Source organism: Salmo salar, chromosome ssa09, assembly GCF_905237065.1.
Source record: "Salmo salar chromosome ssa09, Ssal_v3.1, whole genome shotgun sequence".
Lineage (NCBI taxonomy): Eukaryota > Metazoa > Chordata > Actinopteri > Salmoniformes > Salmonidae > Salmo > Salmo salar.
Window position 1 is genome coordinate 121975749 of NC_059450.1, and position 24577 is coordinate 122000325.

The following is a 24577-nucleotide window of genomic DNA, read 5'->3' on the forward strand; positions in this document are numbered from 1 at the left end:
CAAATAAGTATTTCAGACCTGGTGGTTTTATTCATTGGATCCCTGTTTATGCCCCACATAGATGCAGTGCTTGCTCTGTCAGAAGCGTATCATTCACGAGAGGCAACACAGGGTCCATCATGTCCACTGCGTGGAAGTACTAGCACACTGGAATTACTGAGTGAAGCGGCACCAAACACAGCTGTAATGCCTGCATTCTTATCCTTAATGCTGGGAAATGGATTAGAATAGAATTGGTAATGAAGCCCAGAGGTATAATGTGCCCCTTCCAATAGTCAGAAAACACAGGCAAAGCTGTGGACAAAATGCTGTGCCCATTAGGCTGGGCATTACATGGACATTACATGTCATCAACTCTAAATGTGTAATTAACTGTGCTAATTAATTAAGCAATAAGGCCTGAGGAGGTGTATATGCATGATGCAAAGTGGAGTGCCTGGACACAGCCCTTAGCCATGGTATATTGGCCATATATCACAAATCCCCAATGTGCCTTATTGCCATTATAAACTGGTTACCAACTTAATTAGAGCAGTAAAAACAAATGTTTTGTCATACCCGTGGTATATGGTCTGATATACCATGGCTGTCAGCCAATCAGCATTCAGGGCTCGAATCACCCAGTTATAATAACACATAATTGAAATGTACACTCCTTGTTAAAAATAAAACAAATGTGTCTCCCGTCCCCTTCTTCACATAAAGCCTACAGCACGGCAGGTTATGTGTTGTAATACAAATCTGCTGCTGAGCCATGAGATTGAACACCAGAGTATTGGCGTTACCTCCGGTCAGATGTGGTCAACTCAGCTTGGTGCGAGCAATCCTCTCGTTATCACCGCGTTAGTTGTTACGCCTTGACGGGGCACCATCCTCCCGACCTGTCCTGCATCACCTGGCCCTTTGAGCCAAGCACACGCGCCTCTCAGCTCCTCAGCGGGTCCTCGCTCGACTTGATAATAAGGTCGCCGCATTATTATTTCAAGGTTATTTCCTTTTCTTTAAGGCCTTTATATTCAGATCCTATGGGAGTTCTTATTTTCACGGCGTTGCTTTGGACCTTCAGTGGAGGTAAGGAAAATCAGGGATTCATTTGTAAGGCTGCTGATCAATCAGTGTATGAGCCTATCCAGTGTTAGATAACGCGTATGTTAGCCGAGTCCATAGCCTGCCTGTTCTAACAGCCTATAGGCATTTTAGTTATAGCTTTGCTTGGGACATTAGCTAAAACGTGTGATTGTAGGCTATTGAGTGCAGTTAAGCGGAATGTTTATGCTATTTAGAGCATGTTTATATTTTGATAATGTAGCCTATAAATAAAAACTGAGGGCATAATGGATTGTGCGACAATTCAACCAAAATGACAAAAGTACAAAAAGGTAAATTGGTAGATTTTAAGATTTAGGATCAAGATCGACTTATTACATAATTTGTTTAGAGCGCACCTTATCCGGTCGGTCACTAACGCTAAATCTGTCCGTAGCCTATCCAGAAAGCGAGTTAGGTAGGCTATACAGTTTCCCCTGTGATTGTCTACATATTGATTGCTATCGCATGTGTGTGTATTGGAAATACTCTTATGTAAAGGTGACATAATAAATCAAGTCTATTTCTACATCATCCTAAATGTGAATTATGTTGTCGCGCACGACAGGTGACGAAAACAGTGCACGTGCGCTCATGTAACTGTTAAACCTAAATCTTTTACAACCATGTCCTGTTTGAATATCCAAATATTGACCCGATGACCATGGTTTGATGTGAGCAGTTTTGTATCAGTGTCAGGGAGTGTTTTGGGAGTAAAGATGTATGGATGTAATGTTGTGAGAACGGGAGGGTAGGCGTTCTCACATGTATTATATAACAGTGTTATATGAAAATATAACTGAGCTTAAGGCTAATGCTCTGTGCATAGTGCGCACTGTGTATAGGTGTTAAAGTCACCTATGTGTGTGTGAACATACAGACCCAAATCTCCTTGCCAATTGCCTTGTGTATACAGAGGGTGACCGGAGGCCTGCCAAGCCAATCAACATGGGATTGCAGCTTTAAAGGATCTGTGTCCCAGTTTAGGAAGAAACACTCTCTCTCTCCCACACAACTAACTAACAGCCCCGTTACCATTGACCTCCATTGTCAATTACCAATTGATTCATGCACCACTGGAATAGCTTTATTGACACAGAGAAAAAGGCAGTAGCTTTAATGGGATATGTCAGGGGTTCAGTGACTCAGTCGTTTTTAGCGCTTGTGTAAAATTCATTGGACTCCCTGTGAAGCTGTGAACTAATAACATGGAGATTTCCACTTCATCCTTGAGGGAGGATTACAAGGTCCTTTTCTGTCCAGTTAGCTGCTTGGCATGTGACTGTCTTGGTCTTAAAAATAGATCCTGCTACTTTTAGGCCAAACAATTCAATTACTTTGTTTTTATTCCTGGCAATGTTCAATCACCTCACTATGTATACAGTTGAAGTCGGACGTTTACATAGACATTAGCCAAATACATTTAAACTCAGTTTTTCCCAATTCCTGACATTTAATCTTAGTAAAAATTCCCTGTCTTAGGTCAGTTAGGATCACCACTTTATTTTAAGAATGTGAAATGTCAGAATAATATTAGAGAGAATGATTCATTTCAGCTTGTATTTCTTTCATCACATTCCCAGTGGGTCAGAAGTTTACATACACTCAATTAGTATTTGGTAGCATTGTCTTTAAATTGTTTAACTTGGGTCAAACGTTTCGGGTAGTCTTCCACAATCTTCCCACACTAAGTTGGGTGAATTTTGGCCCATTCCTCCTGACAGCTGGTGCAACTGAGTCAGGTTTGTAGGCCTCCTTGCTCACACACACCTTTTCAGTTCTGCCCACAAATTTTCTATAGGATTGAGGTCAGGGCTTTGTGACTTTGTTGTCTTTGAGACATTTTGCCACAACTTTGGAAGTATGCTTGGGATCATTGTCCATTTGGAAGACCCATTTGCAACCAAGCTTTAACTTCCTGACTGATATCTTGAGATGTTGCTTCAATATATCCACATAGTTATCCCCCCTCATGATGCCATCTATTTTGTGAAGTGCACCAGTCCCTCCTGCAGCAAAGCACCCCCACAACATGATGCTGCCACCCCGGTGCTTCACAGTTGGGATGGTGTTCTTCGGCTTGCAAGCCTCCCCTCTTTTCCTCCAAACATAACAATGGTCATTATGGTCAAACAGTTCTATTTTTGTTTAATCAGACCAGAGGACATTTCTCCAAAAAGTACGATCTTTGTCCTCATGTACAGTTGCAAACCGTAGTCTGGCTTTTTTATGGCGGTTTTGGAGCAGTGGCTTCTTCCTTGCTGAGCGGCCTTTTAGGTTATGTCAATATAGGACTCGTTTTACTGTGGATATAGATACTTTTGTACCTGTTTCCTCCAGCATCTTCACAAGGTCCTTTGCTGTTGTTCTGGGATTGATTTGCACTTTTCGCACCAAAGTACGTTTATCTCTAGGAGACAGAACTCGTCTCCTTCCTGAGCGGTATGATGGCTGCGTGGTCCCATGGTGTTTATACTTGCGTACTATTGTTTGTACAGATGAACGCGGTACCTTCAGGCGTTTGGAAATTGCTCCCAAGGAGGAACCAGACTTGTGGAGGTCTACAATTTTTTTCTGAGGTCTTGGCTGAGTTCTTTTGATTTTCCCATGACGTCAAGCAAAGAGGCACTGAGTTTGAAGGTAGGCCTTGAAAAATATATCCACAGGTACACCTCCAATTGACTCAAATGATGTCAATTAGCCTATCAGAAGCTTCTAAAGCCATAACATAATTTTCTGGAATTTTCCAAGCTGTTTAAAGGCACAGTCAACGTAGTGTATGTAAACTTCTGACCCACTGGAATTGTGATACAGTGAATTACAAGTGAAATAATCTGTCTGTAAACAATTGTTGGAAAAATTACTTGTGTCATGTACAAAGTAGATGTCCTAACCGCCTTTCCAAAACTATAGTTTGTTAACAAGAAATTTGTGGAGTGGTCGAAAAACGTGTTTTAAGGACTCCAAGCTAAGTGTATGTAAACATCCGACTTCAACTGTACATTTAAAAACATGAACATGTAGTGTGTGTGTGTGAGTCTATCAGTTCCACATACATGTCAGTACATACACACAACAAGTAGGTCACATGGGGGAGAGGTGTTGTGCTGTGAGGTGTTGCTTTATTTGTTTTTTGAAAGCAGGTTTGCTGTTCTCTTGCTCTGTATGAGATGGAAGGGAGTTCCATGCACTCATGACTCTGTATAATACTGTACGTTTCCTTGAATTTGTTCTGGACCTGGGGACTGTGAAACGACCCCTGGTGGCATGTCTAGTGGGGTAAGTGTGTGTGTCAGCGTTGTGTGGAAGTTCACTATGCAAACAATTTGGTATTTACAACACATGAGTGTTTCTTATAAAACAAGAAGTGATGCAGTCAGTCTTTCCTCAACTCTTAGCCAAGAGAGACTGGCGTGCATAGTATTAATATTAGCCCTCTGATTACAATGAAGAGCAAGACGTGCTGCTCTGTTCTGGACCAGCTGCAGCCTAACTAGGTCTTCCTTTACAGCACTTGACCATATAACAACAATCAAGATAAGATAAAACTAGAGCCTGCAAAAATTTCTTTGTGGAGTGTGATGTCAAAAAAGCAGAGCATTTCTTTATTACGGACAGACCTCTCCTCATCTTTACAGCCATTGAATCTATATGTTTTGACTATGATAGGTTACAATCTAAGGTAACACCAAATAATTTTGTCTCCTCAACTTGTTCAACAGCCACACCATTCATTACCAGATTCAGCTGAGGTCTATAACTTAGGGATTGATTTGTACTAAATACAATGCTTTTAGATTTAGAGATGTTCAGGACCCGTTTATTACTGGCCACCAGGGGTGAAAGTATATTTTATTTCTTACAGGTACGGGACACCGAAGTCCTCACACACATTTTGTTTTTGCTCCAAAAATGACAGGGACAAACAGATCAATTAAAACAATGTTATCTGATCCATATAATCGGCCTACGAAAAGGGGAGACACAAATACAATATGACGTCCAATGTCTGTACAGACAGGAGTAAGCTAATTAGGATACATCATTTTGGCAATTTAATTAAATTTACTTTAAGGAAAGCTTAGCTCCACCAGCCTTATGGACAGGCCACCTATGCCTTTTAATGTGGCATAAACACAACTAGGCATGATGTTTTCATCTGATTGTCAAACAATCACTTAACAAAGGTGCTCCGGTAGGCTACCCGCGCATTCACTCACAAAATCATTTCAGCATCCAAACCCCAAAAAGTGCACCGTGCACCGCAATTTGATGAATGGAAAGAGACAGTTGTTACAAAACACCTACCTGGAGTGTAATTAAATTCTGTGATTGTCATTAGGCCTATGCTTGTAGCCTGAATTGATGCATCCACTCTTGTCCACGCACACCTCGGTCTCGGCCACTCATCTGCGCCTTGACAAAACGTACTGTTCTCCTCAAACCACAGCACAATTTGGAGGTATACCACCCGGTTTCCACTCAATTCGCTAATTTGTCATGCGGCTGATATGCAGTAATGTTAAATAATTGTGTAATAGCCTATAGTTTTTTGGGCATGTTTTGTTAAGTGAGATAGGCTCACGTTTTACCGGTAGGCATACCCTCACTATTTATTTTACTGGGATGTTGTACTTCCTTACTTTCACTCCTGCTGGCCACCCATTCCAAAACTGACTGCAAGTCTTTGTTAAGGGTTTATGTGACTTCATTAGCTGTGGTTGCTGATGCGTATATGGTCGAATCATCAGCCTACATGGACACACATGCTTTGTTTAATGCCACCGGCAGGTCATTGGTAAAAATAAAAAAGAGTAGAGGGCCTAGAGAGCTGCCCTGCGGTACACCACACTTTACATGTTTGACATTAGAGAAGCTTCCATTAAAGAAAACACTCTGAATTCTATTAGATAGATAACCATGAATCCATGATATGGTGGTGGAAAAGCCATAAACATATGTTTTTTTAACAACCGGTTATAGTCAATAATACACTATATATACAAAAGTATGTGGACACCCCTTCAAATTAGTGGATTCAACTATTTCAGCCACAGCTGTTGCTGACAGGTGTATAAAATTGAGCACACAGCTACGCAATCTCCATGGACAAACATTGGCAGTAGAATGACCTTACATGTTGAAAGTCACTGAGCTTTTTAGTATTTGTCATAGGATGCCACCTTTCCAACAAGTCAGTTTGTCAAATTTCTGCCCTGCTATAGCTTCCCCGGTCAACTGTAAGTGCTGTTATTGTGAATTGGAAATGTCTAGGAACCACAACACCTCAGCCGCGAAGTGGTAGGCCACATAAGCTCACAGAAAGGGACCGCCTAGTGCTGAAGCGCATAGTGCGTAAAAATCGTCTGTCCTTGGTTGCAACACTCACTAATGAGTTCCAAACTGCCTCTGGAAGCAACGACAGCACAAGAACTGTTTGTCGGGAGCTTCATCAAATCGGTTTCCATGGCCAAGCAGCTGCATACAAGCCTAAGATCACCATGCGCAATGCCAAGTGTTGGCTGGAGTGATGTAAAGCTCCCCATCATTTGACTCTGGAGCAGTGGAAACGTGTTCTGTGGAGTGATGAATCACACTTCACCATCTGGATGTCTAATGGACTAATCTGGGTTTGGAGGATGACAGGAGACGCTACCTGCCCCAATGCACAGTGCCAACTGCAAAGTTTGTTGGAGGAGGAATAATGGTCTGGAGCTGTTTTTCATGGTTCGAGCTAGGCCCATTGGTTCCAGTGAAGGGAAATCTTAACGCTACAGCACACAATGACATTCTAGACGATTCTGTGCTTCCAACTTTGTGGTAACAGTTTGGGGAAGGCTCTCACCTGTTTCAGCGTGACAATGCCCCTTGCACAAAGCGAGATCCATACGAGATCGGTGTGGAAGAACTTGACTGGCCTGCACAGAGCCCTGACCTCAACCCCATCGAACACCTTTGGGATCAATTGGAACGCAAACTGAGAGCCAGGCCAAATCGGCCAACATCAGTGTCCGACCTCATTAATGCTCTTGTGGCTGAATGGAAGCAAGTCCTGTTACGAATTTGCAAAATGTACAATAGGTTACAAATTTGCAAAATGTACATTATGTTACGGCCTTCCCTGTAGCTCAGTTGGTAGAGCATGGTGTTTTCAACGCCAGGGTTGTGGGTTCGATTCCCACGGGGGGCCAAGTACGAAAAAAAAAAAATGTATGGAATGAAAAAAATGAAATGTATGCATTCACTACTGTAAGTCGCTCTGGATAAGAGCGTCTGCTAAATGACTAAAATGTTAAAAAAATGTAAATGTTACAAATTTGCTCAATGTATGATATGTTACAAATTCTAGCTAGGTGGCTAGGTGGCTAATGTTAGCTAGGCTAGCGGTTAGGGATACATTTAGGAGTTAAATTAAAGGGTTAAGGTTAGGGTTAGGGGAAGGGTTAGCTATAAGGGTTAAGGTTAGTGTTTGGTGGAAGGGTTAGCTAACATGCTAAGTAGTTGCAAAGTAGCTAAAAAGTAGTAGAAAGTTGCTAATTAGCTAAAATGCTAAAGTTGTCCATGATGAGATTTTAACTCGCAACCAGCCACCCTACTTAAGTAGCCATCTGTCTTATGTAACCATACCAAACGTAACATATCATACGAATTTGAGTGTCCCGGATTTACAGTTATTATGTTACGTCTAGTCTATGAGACCAGGCTGGGCAGCAAGCTGATAAGTCTGATGTTTGAACCAGTAAAGGCAGCTTTACCACTATTGGGTAGTGGAATGACCACTGCTTCCTAACTTTCAAACTTACAATACTTTTCTTTCATTATACATTTTTTTATGCATGAATACGATGGCTCACTGTTCGTTGTTGGCATTTCTTGCCTAAATTTGCCCACTTTGCCGATTTTAAATAATTGGCAACGTCAGATGGTTTTGTGATGAATAAGCAATCTGTTTTTTTATATCATTTATCTTGGCTTCATAATACAGTTTCTTCTTTTTTTGTTGAGTTTAGTCACATCATTTTTCAATTTGCAGTAAATCAGCCAGTCAGATGTGAAGCCAGACTTATTAGCCACTCATTTTGCCCCATCTCTTTCAACCATACAGTTTTTCAATTCCTCATCAAACCATGGAGCCTAAAAAGGTCTAACAGTCAATTTCTTAGCAGGTGCAGGTTTATCAATAATTGGAAGAATCAATTTCATAAATTCATAAAGTACAGGATGATCCTTATTAATCACATCAGCCCAAGAAATATTTTTAACATCATCCGCATAAGAGTCATAGCACAATATTTTGTATGATCTCTTATACACTATTTTAGTCCCAGCTCTTTGTAACTTTGTCTTTCCTGGATATAGCCACTATATTGTCATCACTGCATCCAATGGGTACGGTATTAGTAAAAATGTGATCAATACATGTGGATGATGTTGTTCCTGTAATGTTTGTAAACACCCTGGTAGGTTGATTAAAAACCTGAACCAGATTACAGGCACTGGTTACAGTGAGAAGCTTCCTCTTGAGCGGACAGCTTGATGAAAACCAGACAATATTCATGTCCCTAAGAAAGTAGATCTCTCTGTTTACATCACATACACTATCAAGCATTTCATACACATTTTTTAGATACTGATTGTTAGCACTTGGTGGCCTATAGCAACACCCCAAAAGAATAGGCTTTAGATGAGGCAGGTGAACCTGCAACCACAACACTTCAATAACACTTTACATGAGATCTTCTCTGAGCATTACAAGGATATGGCTCTGAATATATACAGCAACACCTCCCCATAAGCATTCCTGTCTTTTCTATAGATGTTATATCTTCATATTGCTACTGCTGTATCATCAAAATAATGATCTAATTGAGTCTCAGAAATGGCTGTATGCGCTTATACAGTATGTGAATGTTATCTGATGTGAGCAAGTTATTGATTTCATGAACCTTATATCTAAGGCTACATATATTAATATGGGCTAATGTCAGCCCATTCCTGGGTATCTTATCAGAGATACACATAATATGTAAAAGAGCAAACAAAGAGAAAAAAACTAACATTCAGCAGACCATTAATCAATTGGTGTGTTATTGTTGGCAAAATATGCAATTATTTGGAAAGACTACATTTCTTTCTCTCTCTCTCTCTAGTGGGATGCCTTCCTCTATCCCCCTCTCTACAGGTTGGAAAGGTCAGAGACAAAGCGTTTATGTTATCGCTCAGATTTTTTTTATGAGTGTATTACAACACTGCTAACATATTATGGTAATTGATATTGATGCTGCAATAGCTATTTGACTGTGTCCGAATATGCTCTGTGTGCATGTGTTTGTGTGTTGTGTGCGTGTGCCCTCAGGTTGCTGACTGTATTCAGGACTCTCTGAAGAGTAACGGCGGTATGCCACATTCTGGCTGTGACAAACGGAAAACAGGTGACAGCGCCTACCTTATCTCTTATCTGACATAACCTCCCTCAGCTGCACAAACGCACTAGGTCACACAGTGCACTTTTCACCTGTATTCACTATGACATTGTAATGCGTCAACATTTTGATTTAGTTTATCATGACGATGGAATCATTACTTACTGTTCGTGAGGAATACCCTTTACATTTGACTATAGTGCTGTTCATTATTTCATCAATTTAATCAATCTTCCATTACAAATATTCACAGAAACACAGGTCACTCAGGCAGATAGGTATGATTATGTGTATTTTGATAAGATGGACATGGTCAGTGTTGAGCAACCAGTGTTGTGTTGTGTTGTGCAGATGATGCTGTCAACAGGCACCAGGGTCTCCTGAGAGAGCTGCAGGAGCTGGCCCAGAAGGGTCAGTCTGACTACGGTTATTAGCTAACACTTTACTAGTGAAGTACCCAGGGACGGGCTGGGATCAGAAATTGGTACACAGTGATATGGAATATCAAAACAAACGTACTTATTAAGTGAATCAGTGTAATCGTTGCAATAGCTTTGCTATGCTATGTTGGTTTTAGAGTCAGGTAATTATACATGTAAATAACTGTGAGCGGACCAAGTCATTTGGTGTCACTCTAAAGCAGAAAGGTGGAATAAACGAGTCAGGAGTAGGTTTTCTTGATTCAACACAGTTCTCTGAGGGATTTCTGACAATACAAACACTCTAACACAGTCAATGAGAATCTCCAAAGGAACAACATACATCTTCTTCTTTATATGACACAGCATCACATTATGATTATCTTCAAACTATAACAACAATCACATATTCGTCACCGTCTTAATGGATCTTCTTGGATAGCACCTCTCTCTCAGTAGCCATTCTCCAGAGATAGTTTATGTTCCATCCTCTCTCTTGTAGGGGAAAGAGAATATCTCATTAGTACCGTCAGCTGTGCTTAATTGACTCTGGTTACCTTGTCTCACATGCCTTGTTGGGCTACTATCCGTGAGCCCAGCCTGCCCTCTGGTGGTCCTTCCACATAACATGTAAATCAAGATAAAATCTTTTTAAACATGTTTTGTTGTACTTGTTGTAATATGCTTTGAATTGTACAGTAACTATCTACTTCAATTCACTTTATTCTTACAGAGAGGGAAAAAGAGAGAGAGTATGGGAGGGAGAACGAGAGATATGAGGAGAACCAGGCTGAGGGAGAGAGGGACAGAGAAGGGAGGAAGGAGGAGCAGAATGATGACAAGAAGGAGACTGAGAAAGAAGAACTGAGAGAGAAAGAGACGAAGGCAGAAGGGGTAGAGGAGGAGGAGAAGGTGGAGATGAAGGACAGAACAAATGAGGAGATAAGGGAAGAGCCCAGACTGGAGGAGAAAAGGGGGGATGAGGAAGAGAGCGCCAAAGAGCTGGAGGAGCTCCTCGCAAAGGAGATAACGAAAATAGGAGAGGAGGAAAAAGAGGACAGGGAGCTTGAGGAGCTGCTCAAGGAGCTGAAGAAGAAAAGGTACGAGTCGGTGAAGGAGAAAGAGCTCCAGAGAGGGTCAGAAGCAGAGGAGAATAGGAAGAGGGATGAGGAGGAGGAGCAGAAAAAGGGAGAGAAAGAGCAGCTAGATATTCTTGAGAAGGAAGAGAGGAAACGCAGCGAGGAGAGGAAGAACAACGAGGTGGAGCTGCTGGTGGAGAAAGGGAAGGTGGAACGGGAGCTCAAAGAGCTGCTGGAGGAACAGGACAGCATGAAGAATGTGGAGAAGGAGAAAGAGAGGGAGGAAAAACAGGAGGAACTGGAGGAGCTCCTCAAAAAGATGAAACGCGTACAAGAGGAGGAGGAGCAAGAAGAGGAGGAGAGGAAGAGTGGGAATGCCGGGGATGAGGCGAAAGTGGACAAAGAGAGCCAGAAGGAGGGAGAGATTCACAAGGAATTGGAGAAGGTGAAAGAAAGAGAGAGTGAGAAGGTGGTTAAGGAGCCTCAGCAGAAGAGAGTGATGGAGAAAGCGAGTGATGAGTCGACCCGTCAGTTTGAAAAGGAGAGGAACAGGGACGATGATGATGATGACGACGATGATGAAGAAGCAGACGAGGAAGATGAAGATGAAAACAATGAGGATTGGGAAGAGGAGGAGGAGGATGAGGACAAAAAGGAGAATGTTGAGGAGGATGAAGGAGAGGTAAGTGGGCGAGAGTCAACAAGATTTAGCACAACTGAGCTTGTAAAGTTGATATTGTAATGTTAATAGACTATGTCTGTGTGTGTGTGTGTGTGTGTGTGTGTGTGTGTGTGTGTGTGTGTGTGTGTGTGTGTGCGTGTGTGTGTGTGCGTGTGTGCGCACCTAACACACTGTCTGACCTGTTCTGTGTGCCTACAGGAGCTTCTGGAGATTGAGGCAGAGCTGCGAAAAGTGGCTGCAGAGCTTCGGGAGCTTCACAGGAGTCATTAAGTTCTAAATTACACACACACACACACACACACACACACACACACACACACACACACACACACACACACACACACACACACACACAGAAAGACAAACAACACAAAACAGACAAATAATGACACAATGCAGCTCTCTCTCTCTCATGCTATCACACACAGCACCACACACAACTAACATACTTAGTAACATGGTATAGTCATAATGCTTTTGATGGGATGTACTTCTGTAAGTAGTTGCATTTTAGTATAAGCATACAGGTACACTTCTCCCCATCCCCTAACTCTCATATTGCATTCAGAGATTGCAAGTTCTTCAGATGTCAGTCTTTCTGTGTGCTGCCATTATCAAAGATTGTTTAGTAGGCAAGATGTACAACCTTGCAAAGCTATAGTTAGTCTACATCTCATGATACTTGGGAAAGAGGTTTTCTTTACGATATGTCTCGTGTGTATATTTTGTGCAATAATTAAAAATCAGTGTGTGGGATTTGTTACGGTCATTGTGGCGTTTAATGTAAGCAATGTATCACTGTCATTTGTAATATTGACATTTCGATTTCTATGATTGATTTCCATGTGAATGTCAACAAAATGTGAGGATTGTGCTATCTGGCTAATGCACTGTTAATAGCAGACTGTTAATGAAGAACTGGGGTAACACTCCAGGAGAATCTTAATTGCAAAATCTTTGCGTCCTCTCCTCGCCTCCTTTTCAAAACTCATTGGAAGAGAAGACCAGAGGGGAGGGACATCTGGCTTTCTCATCCAATGGGTTTTGAGAAGGAGATGAGGATGTGAGGAGTATTCAACTGAGATCTTCCCTCAGAAAGAACTGAGGGACCACAGAAACCTCTTTAGTATTGATGTACACTACCGTTCAAAAGTTTGGGGTCACTTAGAAATGTCCTTGTTTTCCATGAAAACAAATTAGTTGCAAAATTAATAAGAAATATAATGATATAATAATTGTATCCTTCAAACTTTGCTTTCGTCAAATAATCCTCCATTTGCAGCAATTACAGCCTTGCAGACCTTTGGCATTCCAGTTGTCAATTTGTTGAGGTAATCTGAAGAGATTTCTCCCCATTCTTCCTGAAGCACCTCCCACAAGTTGGATAGGCTTGATGAGCACTTCTTACGTACCATACGGTCAAGCTGCTCCCACATCAGCTCAATAGGGTTGAGATCCGGTGACTGTGCTGGCCACTCCATTATAGACAGAATACCAGCTGACTGCTTCTTCCCTAAATAGTTCTTGCATAGTTTGGAGCTGTGCTCTGGGTCATTGTCCTGTTGTAAGAGGAAATTGGCTCCAATTAAGCGCCGTCCACAGGGTATGGCATGGCGTTGCAAAATGGAGTGATAACCTTGCTTCTTCAAGATCCCTTTTACCCTGTACAAATCTCTAACTTTACCACCACCAAAACACTTCCAGACCATCACATTGCCTCCATCATGCTTGACAGATGGCGTCAAGCACTCCTCCAGCATCTTTTCATTTTTGATCCGAACACCTCAAACTTAGATTTGTCTGTCCATAACACTTTTTTCCAATCTTCCTCTGTCCAGTGTCTGTGTTCTTTTGCCCATCTTAATCTTTTCTTTTTATTGGCCAGTCTGAGATATGGCTTTTTCTTTGCAACTTTGCCTAGAAGGCCAGCATACCGGAGTTGCGTCTCCACTGTTGATGTTGAGACTGGTGTTTTGCGGGTACTATTTAATTAAGCTGCCAGTTGAGGACTTGTGAGGCGTCTGTTTCTCAAACTAGACACTGTAATGTACTTGTCCTCTTGCTCAGTTGTGCACCGGGGCCTCCCACTCCTCTTTCTATTCTGGTTAGAGACTTGGAATAGCATGGAATAGCCTTCAATTCTCAGAACAAGAATAGACTGACGAGTTTCAGAAGAAAGGTCTTTGTTTCTGGCCATTTTGAGCCTGTAATCGAACCCACAAATGCTGATACTCCAGATACTCAACTAGTCTAAAGAAGGCCAGTTTTATTGCTTCTTTAATCAGAACACCAGTTTTCAGCTGTGCTAACATAATTGCAAAAGGGTTTTCTAATGATCAATTAGCCTTTTAAAATTATAAACTTGGATTAGCTAACACAACATGCCATTGGAACACAGGAGTGATGGTTGCTGATAATGGGCCTCTGTACGCCTATGTAGATATTCCATAAAAAATCAGCCGTTTCCAGCTACAATAGTCATTTACAACATTAACAATGTCTACACTGTATCAATGTCTACACTGTATTTCTGATCAATTTGATGTTATTTGAATGGACAAAAAAGTAGCTTTTCTTTCAAAAACAAGGACATTTCTAAGTAACCCCAAACTTTTGAACGGTAGTGTATTTCCTATGCTGTAACAGAACAAGGGTCAAAACATAATGATATAAAATAATGTTATTTTAATCTTTAATAAGATGAGCATGATTGTTCCTTTAGTTCTTTTTGTTTGTAGATTGGGTCACCCAGGTGGTCAAAAGTAATAGTAATAGAAATAGAATGAATGGGAATGTCCGTTCTAATAATGCTATTTCTATGGTCAGGGTGGTGCCCCAGCTCTTCTCCCAGCTTTGCACTCTTATCTTAACTAGCCAAGGAAGTCTAAAGAGAGGCGCGACTACACTAAAGCCATTTCTAGAAATTTGATCATAATAAACAATGACTGTTCTAAAACGTTGTTTTTAAGTTGGTAAGATATTGATATTCATCGTCATCATTTTTCATAGTTTGTGATCTCCACTGTTACGCAGCCATGTTGGAATAAGAAATGTTAGGAATCCCCCACATGTTTAATCAATATAAGTGCATTATGTGCTACAAAGTTGCATGGTTGATAACATAGGTGGAGGAACAACAATAACTGCAATACAAGAATGAGAATAAGAAGTCAGCTTATTAAAACCTATAAAGCTATAACAATGTACATATTAAAAACAAATGATGATGATTTTCTGTAAATGTACTTTATGTCATTAAAATGCATCATAAATAGACTTTTAAATATAAACACTCCTTTTCTATCTAACATTAATTTACAATTATAAACTGGGTGGTTTGAGCCCTGAATGCTGATTGGCTGACAGCCGTGGTATATCAGACCATATACCACGGGTATGACAAAACATTTATTTTTACTGCTCTAATTTTGTTGGTAACCAGTTTATAATAGCAATAAGGCACCTTGGGGGTTTGGGGTACATGGCCAATATACCACTACTAAGGGCTGTATCCAGGCACTCCGCAACTTAGCTGTGGCAACAGCCCTTAGCCGTGGCACATTGGCCATATACCACACCCCCTCGGGCCTTATTGCTTAACTATATAATACTGGTAACTGTTGGCACTCATATAAAACGAATATAAAACACATCAACACCATGTAAGAAGTCAAACAGGCTACTCACTAGGTGTTGTGAGATTTACTCAAGAATGTATACCATTTCAACATTTAGAAATGTATTTACCAAATGAATTTTACCAGCAAAGGGTTGTGGATTGTAAGTGGGATGTAAAGGACAAATTAGTGGAGGTCAACATTTGTAATTGTACTGGCCCAATCAGAGTCCTGCATCTGTGCCTACTGTGTCTTATATGCTACATGTCAATCAATAAAAGCACAGTGTATAATATTTCTCAATCATTGTTACTTCTATAATAGTAGTGGTTGGTTGTCTTCATTGACTGATCACAGTCTCTGTATATTCCTTTCAAAATCCTGGCACCTATGTGACTGTAAGAAGGGGTGACTCAGACCCAGTTTATGAGATATATTTAAAGGCAACCATTGTCAATTTGGTGTCCTACTTCCCGGGTCTTTCTGGATGTATCAGAGAGGATGAGCCAGGTCAGGGTCAAGGGTCAACAGTGAACCCGTGTCGGAGTTCAGAGTTCAGCCTGGGGGGCTGAGGGAGCAAGAGGACATGTTGCCTGGGGGACTTCCAGTTCCCGGGGGTCCAATACTGACTCAATGTGACTGAGGAGGGAGGAGAATAACTGAGGCACTCCCTCATAGCCTGGAAGAGGGGGATGGAAAGATATGGGTGATGAGAGATAGAGAGAGAACATAGCATTGAGTAAGAGTGAGCAAGAGTGAAAGTGTAACATGGAAGCAAATACAGCAGTATAAAGTTACTTTCAGGACTGTAAGTCGCTCTGGATAAGAACGTCTGTTAATGACCTAAATGCATAATGTAAATGAAAGATGGAAAAGCCCAGTGACCTGGGAAGATGCTGATGTTGATGATAGTGAGGGTGTGTGTGTCGATGCTGACGATGACGTCCACCCCGAACAGAGCCATGCCCAGCTCTGCCCTCAGATCCCTCACTGGGGCCAACATGGCCTCACCACTGGGGGGAGGCAACCTCAGCACCTTCTCATCCAGCTGAGACACAACACCACAGGACACAGGACAGATGATCAGTTCATCTGTTCAGGGTCCGTATTCACAAAGTGTCTCAGAGTAGGATTGCTGATCTAGGATCAAGTCCCCCTGTCTATGTGATCTTATTCTTTATGATCTAAAAAACCGAACAGATCCTAGGCCAGCAATACTACTTTGAGATGCTTTATGAATGCGGCCCTGGATAGCACAAGACCTATTGTAGACGGTGGGTCAAGTAGAACAGGGTAAAACAAATTTAATTCAATTGTACAGGAATCAGTACCAGTGAATCAAATTGAACATAGTTGATTGCAGTGGTGTAAAGTACTTAAGTAAAAATACTTGAAAGTAGTACTTAAGTCTTTTTTTGGGGGTATCTGTACTTTACTTTACTATTTATATTTTTGACAACTTTTACTTCACTACATTCCTATAGAAAATATTGTACTTTGTACTCCATACATTTTCCCTGACAACCAAAGTCCTCATTACATTTTGAATGCTTAGCAGAACAGGAAAATGGTTAAATTGACGCACTTATCAAGAGAACATGTGGTCATCCCTACTGCCTCTGGCCTGGCGACTCACTAAACACAAATGCATCTTTTGTAAATAATGTCTCAGTGTTGGAGTGTGCCCTTGGCTATCCGTACATTTTAAAAACAAGAAAATGGTGCTGTCTGCTTTGCTTAATATAAGGAATTAAAAATTATTTATACTTTTACTTCTACTTTTGATACTTAAGTATATTTTAGCAATTACATTTACTTTTGATCCTTAAGTATATTTAAAATCAAATACTTTTAGACTTTTACTCAAGTAATATTTTACTGGGTGACTTTCACTTTTACTTTAATAACTTTCTTTTAAGGTATCTATACTTTTACTCAAGTATGACAATTGGGTACTTTTTCCACCACTGGTTGATTGTCAAAGTGGAGGTTGTACTAACTGCAGTGAGGTTGGAGAGGACTCTGGCTTGGACACCTCGTGGCTGTTGAAACAGATTGTCTTCCTCTCTGGAGTCACAAAACACACCATAGACATTAGGAAGACGTTTTATTGAAACAGATGATTAAAAGCACAGTATAAGCATGCATGAGAGAGAGAGAGAGAGAGAGAGAGAGAGAGAGAGAGAGAGAGAGAGAGAAAGAAAGGAAGAGAAAGCGAGAGAGGGCGAAGAAGAGGTGAGGGTGTGTCCACACTGACCATGGGGTCCAGGGGAGAAGTTGTTCAGCGAGGGCCTCTCCACAGTGAAGTGGTCCTCTCCCAACACAAACACCTTGTGCAGGACGGCATCAGGGTTGACAAAGCTCTGCAGCACACAGGTAGGGTGGCCATCTGACAAACCAGCCATACTGAAGATCAGAGACATTTATGGTATGGAGAGAGAGCAGGGACACTAAAGTCTGAAGAACTAGAGGGAGAGCCATGGGCCAATACACACCAATATACATCTATAGAGAGAGATCACAGTGTCAACAAAGCAGCATTACACAGAGCCACACAAAAGGCAGAAAATGTAAACAAATATATGCAATTTATGGGAAATTATGCAAGAAAACTCTGAGCAAAAGAAAGACACACAGTCTCTTACCTCATGGGAGCAGGATCCATGAGCCACCCTGGCTTTACAGACTAAGAGGAAGAGGAATAGTGAGGTGTGAGGAGACACAAATCAAATCCAATGTTATTTGTCACATGCGCCAAATACAACAGGTGTGGACCTTACCGTGAAATGCTTACTTACAAGCCCTTAGCCCTTAACAAACAATGCAGTTTTAAGAAAATAGAGCTAAGAAAATATTTACTAAATAAACTAAAGTAAAACATTTAAAAGTATCACAATAGATAATAATGCAATGCTCTACTTTCCGGGCTACCTGGATAAAGCACTAAATAAACTTCAGTTAGTGCTAAACACGGCTGCTAGAATCTTGACTAGAACCACATTATTTTATCATATTACTCCAGTGCTAGCCTCTCTGGACTGGCTTCCTGTTAAGGCTAGGGCTGATTTCATGGTTTTACTGCTAACCTACAAAGCATTACATGGGCTTGCTCCTACCTATATCTTTCCGATTTGGTCCTGCCGTACATACCTACAAGTACGCTACAGTCACAAGACGCAGGCCTCCTTACTGTCCCTAGAATTTCTAAGCAAACAGCTGGAGGCAGGGCTTTCTCCTACAGAGCTCAATTTTTATGGAATGGTCTGCCTATCCATGTGAGAGACGCAGACTCGGTCTCAACCTTTAAGTCTTTATTGAAGACTCATCTCTTCAATAGGTCCTATGATTGAGTGTAGTCTGACCCAGGGGTGTGAAGGTGAACGGAAAGGCACTGGAGCGACGAGCCGCCCTTGCTGCCTCTGCATGGCCGGTTCCCCTCTCTCCACTGGGATTCTCTGCCTCTAACCCTATTACGGGGGCTGAGTCACTGGCTTACTGGTGCTCTTCCATGCCATCCCTAGGAGGGGTGCGTCACTTGAGTGGGTTGAGTCACTGACGTGATCTTCCTGTCCGGGTTGGCGCCCCCTTCGGGTTTGTGCCGTGGGGGAGATCTTCGTGGGCTATACTCGTCCTTGTCTCAGGGTAGTAGGTTGGTGGTTGAAGATATCCCACTAGTGGTGTGGGGGCTGTGCTTTGGCAAAGTGGGTGGGGTTAAATCCTTCCTGTTTGGCCCTGTCCGGGGGTATCGTTGGATGGGGCCACAGTGTCTCCTGCCCCCTCCTGTCTCAGCCTCTAGTATTTATGCTGCAATAGTTTATGTGTCGGGGGGCTAGGGTCAGTCTGTTATATCTGGAGTATTTCTCCTGTCTTATCCGGTATCCTGTGTGAATTTAAGTATTCTCTCTCTTTATCTCTCTTTCTCTCTCTCTTCTCTCAGAGGACCTGAGCCCTAGGACCATGCCTCAGGACTACCTGGCCTGATGACTCCTAGCTGTCCCCAGTTCACCTGGTCATGCTGCTGCTCCAGTTTCAAATGTTCTGCCTGCAACTATGGAACCCTGACCTGTTCACTGGACGTGCTATCTTGTCCCGGACCTGCTGTTTTGGACTCTCTCTCTACCGCACCTGCTGTCTCTAACTCTGAATGATCGGCTATGAAAAGCCAACTGACATTTACTCCTGAGGTGCTGACCTGTTGCACCCTCTACAACCACTGTGATTATTATCTGAACCTGCTGGTCATCTATGAACGTTTGAACATCTTGGCCATGTTCTGTTATAATCTCCACCCGGCACAGCCAGAATAGGACTGGCCACCCCTCAGAGCCTGGTTCCTCTCTAGGTTTCTTCCTAGGTTCTGGCCTTTCTAGGGAGTTTTTCCTAGCCACTGTGCTTCTACATCTGCATTGCTTGCTGTTTGGGGTTTAGGCTGAGTTTCTGTACAGCACTTTGTGACATCGGCTGATGTAAAAAGGGCTTTATAAATCAATTTCATTGATTTATTGATAATAAACAGCGAGTAGCAGCACTGTAAAAACAAAGAGAGGGGGGTGTCAATGCAGATAGTCCGGGTGGCCATTTTATTAATTGTTCAGTAGTCTTATGGCTTGGGGGTAGAAGCTGTTAAGGAGCCTTTTGGACCTAGACTTGGCACTCCGGTACTGCTTGCCATGCGGTAGCAGAGAGAACAGTCTATGACTTGGGTGACTAGAGTCTTTGACAATTTTTTGGGCCTTCCTCTGCCACCGCCTAGTATATAGGTCCTGGATGGAAGGAAGCTTAGCCCCAGTGATGTACTGAGCCGTACGCACTACCCTTTGTAGCGCCGAGCAGTTGTCACACCAGGTGGTGATGCAACCGGTCAGTATACTCTCGATGGTGCAGCTGTAGAACTTTTTGAGGATCTGGGGACCCATTCCAAGTCTTCTGAGGGGGAAAAGGTGTTGTCGTGCCCTCTTCATGACTCTCTTGGTGTGTTTGGACCATGATAGTTTGTTGGTGATGTGGACACCAAGGAACTTGAAACTCTCAACCCGCTCCACTACAGCCCCATCGATGTGAATGGGGGCGTGTTTGGCCACGCAGTCGCGAGTGAACAGAGAGTACATGAGGGGACTAAGCACGCACCCCTGAGGGGCCCCCATGTTGAGGATCAGCGTGGCAGATGTTGATGCCTGCTCTTACCACCTGGGGGTGGTCCATCAGGAAGTCCAGGATCCAGTTGCAGAGGGAGGTGTTTAGTCCCAGGGTCTTTAGCTTAGTGATGAGCTTTGATGGCTCCAGAGTGGCACAGCGGTCTAAGGCACTGCATCTCAGTGCAAGGGGTGTCACTGCAGTCCCTGGTTTGAATCCAGCTGAATCACATCTGGTCGTGATTGGGAGTCCCATAGGGGGGCACACAGTTGGCCCAGCATCGTCTGGGTTTGGCCGGGGTAGGCCGTCATTGTAAATAAGAATTTGTTCTTAACTGACTTGCCTAGTTAAATAAAGGTTCAAAATAAATTGAAGTGGGGGGGGTGGAGGGGCGCCATGTACGACTGATGTGTTTTCCGTTTGCTCCCGCAGTATTCTTAAAGTTTCTGTGAATTTTGCAGCGGAACCGTATTTATTTTCAAATATTAGTTTGGTGATCCCTTTCCGTAAAAACCAAGACTACTTTGCTTTCGAATGTCAGCAAGTCGACAAAGCATAAGGCCAAAAACATGACTTTGAGAAAACCCGGCCTACAAGACCCACTCTCATCACCGCCCTCTCCTGAGTCTGAGGGCCCAGGGACTCACACTTTACCCGGGGGTGCGGCTTGGCCTGGCGGCGCTGAAATGAACATTCTCAAGGCCATCAAACTACTACGCTCTGAGATAGTTGAAATGAAAATGGAGGTAGTTGCTACGATTGAGGCCCGAATACAGGAGGTTTCTGATACTTTAAAAGCAGATCTAACCATCCTGCGGAACGAGACGGTGCCGGCAATCACATCACTCAAAACAACAACAGAGTTGCACACTACAAAGATTGCAGCACCTCCGCTACCGATGTCTCCGACTTAACTACCTCCCTGGAGGCTGACGTGAAACTCCTGGCTGTGGATTTGAAATAGGTGCAGGAGAGTTGTGTGAGTTTAGAGGGATTCTCTCGCCTCAATAACCTGAGACTGGTATCGGTCCCAGAGTCAGTGGAAATGCCTCGCACCACGGATTTCGTTTCTGGGCTGCTGAAGGATGTTCTTGCCTTGGATGAGAAGTCCCTGATTGATCGTGCCCACCAGTCGCTACGCCCAAAGTCCCGGGATGGTGAGAGGCCCCGTGACATAATTCTTTGAGTGCACTTTTCCATGAGAAGATGGAGATTCTATGACAAGCCCACAATACCACTCTGAGCTTTCAAGGACAGAGCTTCTCTATCCACCAGGATTACTCCCCCACTGTTTCCAGGTAGCACGCAGCTTTCGGGCAGGCCAAACGACTACGGGACCATCCAGGTGTGAAGTATGGACTGCGATTCCGGCCCGTTTATGGCTATCTCATGATGGTAAAGACTACACATTTGAGTCTCCGGATGAGGCTATGGCTCACATTCAACGTCACATCAAGAAGTCTTGAACTTGCTCATAGATCAGCAACTGTTGCTTGCGAACTGTGGATAGTAAGTAGCCCACCTGTGGTACAATTATGTTTAGTTATAACATACTATTCTTGTATAGTTGGGGAGTTGGCGAACCGATTCAGGCTTATTTGACGTGCTCTAATGTTTTAATCATCTAGTGTGCTTGCCTTACAAGCATTCAGTCATTATAATTTCATTGTATTTAGGTTTTACTTAACTCCTTTTTTCCAGGCTGTCTCATTCTCCTATTCAGTTTGTTTACATAGTGTCTCTATGTTATATTTTTGGTTATTTGTTTACTGCATCCGTTTGTACCGACCCAGTAAACAGTAAATGTTCCCGAGGCTACACATTTTTGGGGGTCTTCACTTCAATTTTAAAGGTTTTGAACGTCATTTATGCCCAGCAAACGTTCAACGTTGCACACACATAGTTTTTTGGTCTTGGCTGTAAATTGTCTTATCGTCAAACTAGACAAATATTTATTTATTTTTTTACATTTTATCGTCTTACTACGATTTGCTTATTTCAAATTAGGTTTTTGGTTGAGAGCCTATATTCATTTTATTTATTTTCTCTCTCAATGCCTGTTATAAGACTGGGAATATAATTATATACACCTACAAGTGGTGCTTTTGTAATTTCGTTTGCACAAGGGATTAACTTTTATTTTTCTCTCTTTTTGCAGCTTGATCCACTAACACAAAACGCAACTTAAAAGAGCGGGACTGTGGGCTTGGGTTTAACACCGTACTCTCACAGAAATACTGTGTGAAGAGAACATGTTCTATTTAGGCTTGTTCCTCGTTTGGGGAGGTACTGTCTGGAATAGTTGGAGGTGGTTGGGAGGAGGAAAGAGGTTGAATTGTTCAGTTCTAATGTTGTCATTCTGTCTTTTTAGTTTTTTTCTGTGCTTTTTCCAAATATCTTGCACTGTACATTATTACTCATAGACAAGTTATTCTGGGTTTTTGGGGTATTCATTGCTTTTCCACTCTATGCTCTAATGACAGGGTTGTATAACAAGAGTGCTCAGGGTGGCTGAAATAATACGATCAAGTACATTTCATTGAACATCAAAGGGGTTGACAACCCTGTGAAGCGTAAGAGGGTGCTGACACACTTAAAGGGTTTGAATGCACATGTTGCATTTCTACAAGAGACTCACTTGAGGACTGGTGAGCATTTTAGGATGCGTAGGGACTGGGTTGGTCAAGTGTTCCACTCTAACTTTCATAGTAAATCAAGAGGTGCTGCCATTTTGGTTGATAAATCTACTCCCTTTGTAGCTTCTGAGGTTATTGCTGATCCTAAGGAACGATATGTCATAGTAACCGGTAAACTGTTTTCTACCCCTCTTGTTATGGCTAGTGCTTATGCTCCCAATTGGGATGACACAAGTTTAATTTCTTCCTTTTTATCTGCTATACCCAATTTAGATTCCCATTTGTTGATTTTAGGGGGGAATTTCAACTGTACTGTCACGCCCTGGCCATAGAGAGGGTTTTGTTCTCTATATTGGTTAGGCCAGGGTGTGACTAGGGTGGGCATTCTATATGTCCTTTTCTATGTTTTGTGTATTTCTTTGTTTTGGCCGGGTATGGTTCTCAATCAGGGACAGCTGTCTATCGTTGTCTCTGATTGGGAACCATACTTAGGTAGCCTTTTCCCACAGGGTTTTTGTGGGTAGTTAATTTCTGTTTAGTGTTTTGCACCTTACGGAACTATTTTGGTTCTTCTCTTTGTTATTTTTGTTTTAGTGTTCAGTTTATTAAATAAAGCATGAACACTTACCACGCCGCGTTTTGGTCCGATGATTCTTCCTCTTCAGACAACGAAGACTGTTACAGAACTACCCACCACCAACGGACCAAGCAGCGTGGTATGGAGGAGCAGAGGGTTCTCCTCCCAGAGGGTTGGGAGGAGATTTTGGACGGAAAGGGACCCTGGAGACAGGCTGGGGAGTATCGCCGCCCGAAGGAGGAACTAGAGGCAGCGAAAGCTGAGAGGCGGCGATATGAGGCAAGGCAGCACAGCAGGCACGAGAGGCAGCCCCAAAATCACACGGGGAGATTGGCGGAGTCAGTCGATAGACCTGAGCCAACTCCCCGTGCTTACCGGAAGCAGCGTGGTACTGGTCAGGCACCGTGTTATGCGGTGAGGCGCACGGTGTCTCCAGTACGTGCTCATAGCCCGGAGCGCTATATGCCAGCCCCCCGCAAGTGCCATGCGAGAGTGGGCATCCAGCCAGAGCGGATTGTGCCAGCTCAGTGCTTCTGGTCTCCAGTGCGCCATTTTGGCCCAGGGTATCCTGCGCCGGCTCTGCGTACTGTGTCTCCGGGGAGCTGGGAGGGCTCAGTTTGTCCTATGCCTGCGCTCCGCGCGTGCCGGGCGAAAGTGGGCATTCAGCCTGGAAGAGTGGTGTCAAGCCTACGCACCAGATCTCCAGTGCTCCCCCACAGCCCGGTCTATCCTGTGCCTGCTCCCAGAGCCAGGCCTCCTGCATGTCTCCCCAGCCTGGTGAGTTCCTGTGCCTGCTCCCAGAGCCAGGCCTCCTGCATGTCTCCCCAGCCTGGTGAATCCTGTGCCAGCTCCCAGAGACAGGCCTCCTGTATGTCTCCCCAGCCTGGTGAATCCTGTGCCTGCTCCCAGAGCCAGGCCTCCTGCA

The 24577-nt window shown here is 43.0% G+C and overlaps 1 protein-coding gene and 1 non-coding gene across 2 annotated transcripts; both read left to right on the plus strand.

The window, feature by feature from the left end:
• Positions 1–534: 534 nt before the first annotated feature.
• On the plus strand, positions 535–12458 carry LOC106612621 (golgin subfamily A member 6-like protein 1). The gene is made up of 6 exons (XM_014213956.2): positions 535–1071; positions 9237–9277; positions 9443–9518; positions 9861–9920; positions 10662–11689; positions 11888–12458. Exons 1-6 carry the CDS (start codon positions 1026–1028, stop codon positions 11957–11959), a joined length of 1323 nt encoding a protein of 440 aa, XP_014069431.2. The 5' UTR covers positions 535–1025; the 3' UTR covers positions 11960–12458.
• On the plus strand, positions 7201–7276 carry trnae-uuc (transfer RNA glutamic acid (anticodon UUC)). The gene has a single exon. It is a non-coding gene; the product is annotated as a tRNA-Glu (tRNA).
• Positions 12459–24577: the final 12119 nt, after the last annotated feature.